General features: G+C 30.5%; 1 protein-coding gene across 2 annotated transcripts in view; it reads left to right on the forward strand.

Moving 5' to 3' along the window:
- LOC106465604 overlaps positions 1 to 1,557 on the forward strand; it is a 12,348-nt gene extending 10,791 nt beyond the window's left edge. The window contains exons 4-5 of one of the 2 annotated variants that reach the window (XR_002612023.1): positions 689 to 910; positions 1,091 to 1,557. Coding sequence is in view for 1 of the 2 variants with exons in the window: in XM_013925838.2 (XP_013781292.1) it covers positions 689 to 763 (75 nt within the window). In the remaining variant the exon portion in view is untranslated. Of the gene's footprint in view, positions 1 to 688 lie in introns of both variants that reach the window. The other variant, XM_013925838.2, reaches the window with a different exon arrangement.
- The last annotated feature ends 1,655 nt before the right edge of the window (positions 1,558 to 3,212 follow it).

Here is a 3,212-nt window from a genome sequence, read left to right on the forward strand (position 1 = left end):
CCTCCCTATAAGTGTCATTAGATAGCAAACCATTCAGTAACAAATTAAAATACCACATGACTGAAAAATGACATTTCTAGCGGACCTGCTGGTTCTTTTTTTCACCAACTCCTCCCTATAAGTGTCATTAGATAGCAAACCATTCAGTAACAAATTAAAATACCACATGACTGAAAAATGACATTTCTACTAGATCTGGCGATCCGCGTTTTCACTTTCTTATAATTGTTATTGTGACCTATTTTCTTTAAATATTTTGTTCTTTTTTTTCTTTAAAAGTTGTTTTTTCAATTTATTATGTCTGTACACTTATTGTGGTTATTCCAGAGTTATATTTTTTGTTTTTCTTATTCTGAAATAGTTTATTACATATTTTCGATAATAGAAAAATTTAATGTAATATTATGATGATACTGGTGGAAGTGGAAAAGATTATGAAAAAACCTTTAAACAGAAGGTTGCAAATTTGATATAAAGATTGTTGAAGTTATAGTTGTTTCCTTTCGTCCTATAGGCTTTGTTCATGTAGCTACCACACTAGTTTAGTTTAGTTGATATTGATGAAATAACAAGCTTTTAAAAAAGTAGCAATCAAATATATTTTAAATATTTTTATTGCAAATATCATGACTTTAAAAATCTTTCAATTAGTAGTGGCCCTGACAAATGTCTTGTCCTTATTTTATAGGTGATCGGACTGGTGAATACCGCACTGTATTTCTTTAGTGCTTTCTTTTCATTTCGATCCTTCAATAGAAACTGAAAAATCGTTCCTCTAAAAACTTTACAGAAAAATTGACGAACAAAGACCAAAATAAGAGTGTATCATTTCAAAAGGGACGTCCATTCACATATTTCAAGTTTAGAAGCTAAGAGGATAAAACTCAACAATGCTCTTTTGTAGAAGAACATGTCATGTTTTCAACATTGATCTACTTTCAAATCTTTGTTGAAAGAAACGTCATTTCAACAATGCTGTTTTGTAAAAGAACATGCCATCTTTTCAACATTGATTTCCTTCAACTTTATTTTGTAAAGAAACGTCCTTTCATCATTGCACTACTTCAGCAATGCTCTTTTGTAGAATAACATGTCATGTTTTCAACACTGATCTACTTTCAAATTTTTGTTTTAAAGAAACGTCATTTCAACAATGCTGTTTTGTAGGAGAACATGCCATCTTTTCAACATTGACTTCCTTCAACTTTATTTTGTAAAGAAACGTCATTTCATCATTACTCTACTTCAACAATGCTCTTTTGTAGAAGAACGTGCTACTTTTCAACAGTGCTCTATTGTAGAAGAATGATCCGTTTTTTTTTCAATATTTATTCTACAAGGTTGAATAAAGTCTCCATATTAAAACTTTGCTACATAAATCCAGCCTGATGAACTACTAACTGTGAAACTCTTGTTTTAAAAGTGATAAGCACAACATTTTAGACCTTAGCAATAGCATCGATTAATCCACCATTTTCACTTATAAACGTTTTGACCCTCAAAATGTTATATTATTGCAATAAAACAGCGCTCTGCCAGTGAATTATGATAAGAAAACATGAATCATGTTTCGTTTATTTATTCGCTATTTTTTGAACAAATTACAATAATTACATTGTAAAAATATATATTTATATATATATATAATAATTTGAGTAATTAATATCCAAATCTTTAATGATTAAAGTTTTCTGAATCAAATCATAGTGACATGGTTTCTTCCTTTTATTAATGATTCTAAAAAAAAATAAGAATCAGAAAGTTTTGGAAATATTTTAAGTTCTAAATAGATTAACACTTAAGTGTGGGAAATTTCGATCAATAAAATTGTATATTTTCATTTTCGTCGAAATTAAATTGGCAGTTACTACCATTCTTATTTACCATCATTCTATATTCGCCACGCATTTAGTTCTGATATTTTCTAAACGATTTTATTTTTCATATAATTCAATAATCTAATAATTGTCAGTTAACATCTATAAAGATACTGTTGCCTTACCTTTCGAAAAAATATATATTAGTGGCTCCTCAGACCTAAATATTTTATGGCAATGGCCATAACCGCGTTTATAAATATATCGCACCTGTCGCTAAATGCATTCAGCAATATAGCTATAATTTGTAATATAAATTGGCTCTGTGCGAGTGGATTGTAACCTTGCATTAACCGTAGTCTTAGTTCAAGTCTGCTCTGTGTGAGTAGATTGTAACGTTGCATTGACTGTAGTCTTAGTACGAATTCGCTTTGTGTGAATGGGTTGTAATGTTGAGTTAAACTGTAAACTTAGTACATATTGGTTCTGTGTTAGTAGATTGTAACGTTGCGTTAACTGAAGTTTTAATATAGATTGGCTATATATGTGAGTGTAACATTGAGTTGAATGGAGTCTTAGCACAGGTAAGTTCTATATGAATGAATTGTAACGTTGGAATTTACTCTCTGAATTTCCGCGGTGAATAGAATAAAATAACAAAAGCATGATTTTAAGAGTTAGTTTAGTTATTTGATTTAATTCTGGAATGAGAGCATTTTGTTGAAAATTCATTGTATGTGATGATGTCTACATATTAATGCGCGGTTTTTTTTGTTGTTGTTTTTTTCATGTTGTTATTCACAAGTTAAACAATTAAACAATCAGTAGTATAAATGCCTCCTGTTTATCCACATAAGATTAACGGTAACTTTAAGGTGTGTTTTTGAAACAATCTTTAAGGCGTTTCAATCATGTTTAGAAAAAAAGATTGAAGGAAAACTTCATTTCAATATGGCTAAGAACGTTATGATCCTTACATAGTTTATTTAGATTTTTTTTTCATAATTTTGTATTACCTTTTGCCATTGGAAGTTTAAAAAAATATGTATACATATACACACAAAGTAAGGTGACCTTGATTTAGTGTATTTTCATAATATTTTCCCTTTCATTTAAGAAATTAAGGTCGTTCATGTTAGTCTCTTCAAAATCTTTCTAAAAACGACTGATAAGAAAAAAATCGTGTTATCTTTATAGTTTTTTCCACATAAGCAAACCAATGAAAAAGTCTAACATCAGTTTAACACATGCCCGGCATGGCCAGGTGGTTAGGACGCTCGACTCGCAATCTGCGGGTCGCAGTTTCGCATCCCCATCCCACCAAACATGCTCGCCCTTTCAGCCGTGGGGGCGTTATAATGTGACGGTCAATCCCACTATTCGTTAGCAAAAGAG

The sequence above is a fragment of the Limulus polyphemus genome, unplaced genomic scaffold (genome assembly GCF_000517525.1).
Source record: "Limulus polyphemus unplaced genomic scaffold, Limulus_polyphemus-2.1.2 Scaffold1997, whole genome shotgun sequence".
Taxonomy (NCBI): Eukaryota; Metazoa; Arthropoda; class Merostomata; order Xiphosura; family Limulidae; genus Limulus; species Limulus polyphemus.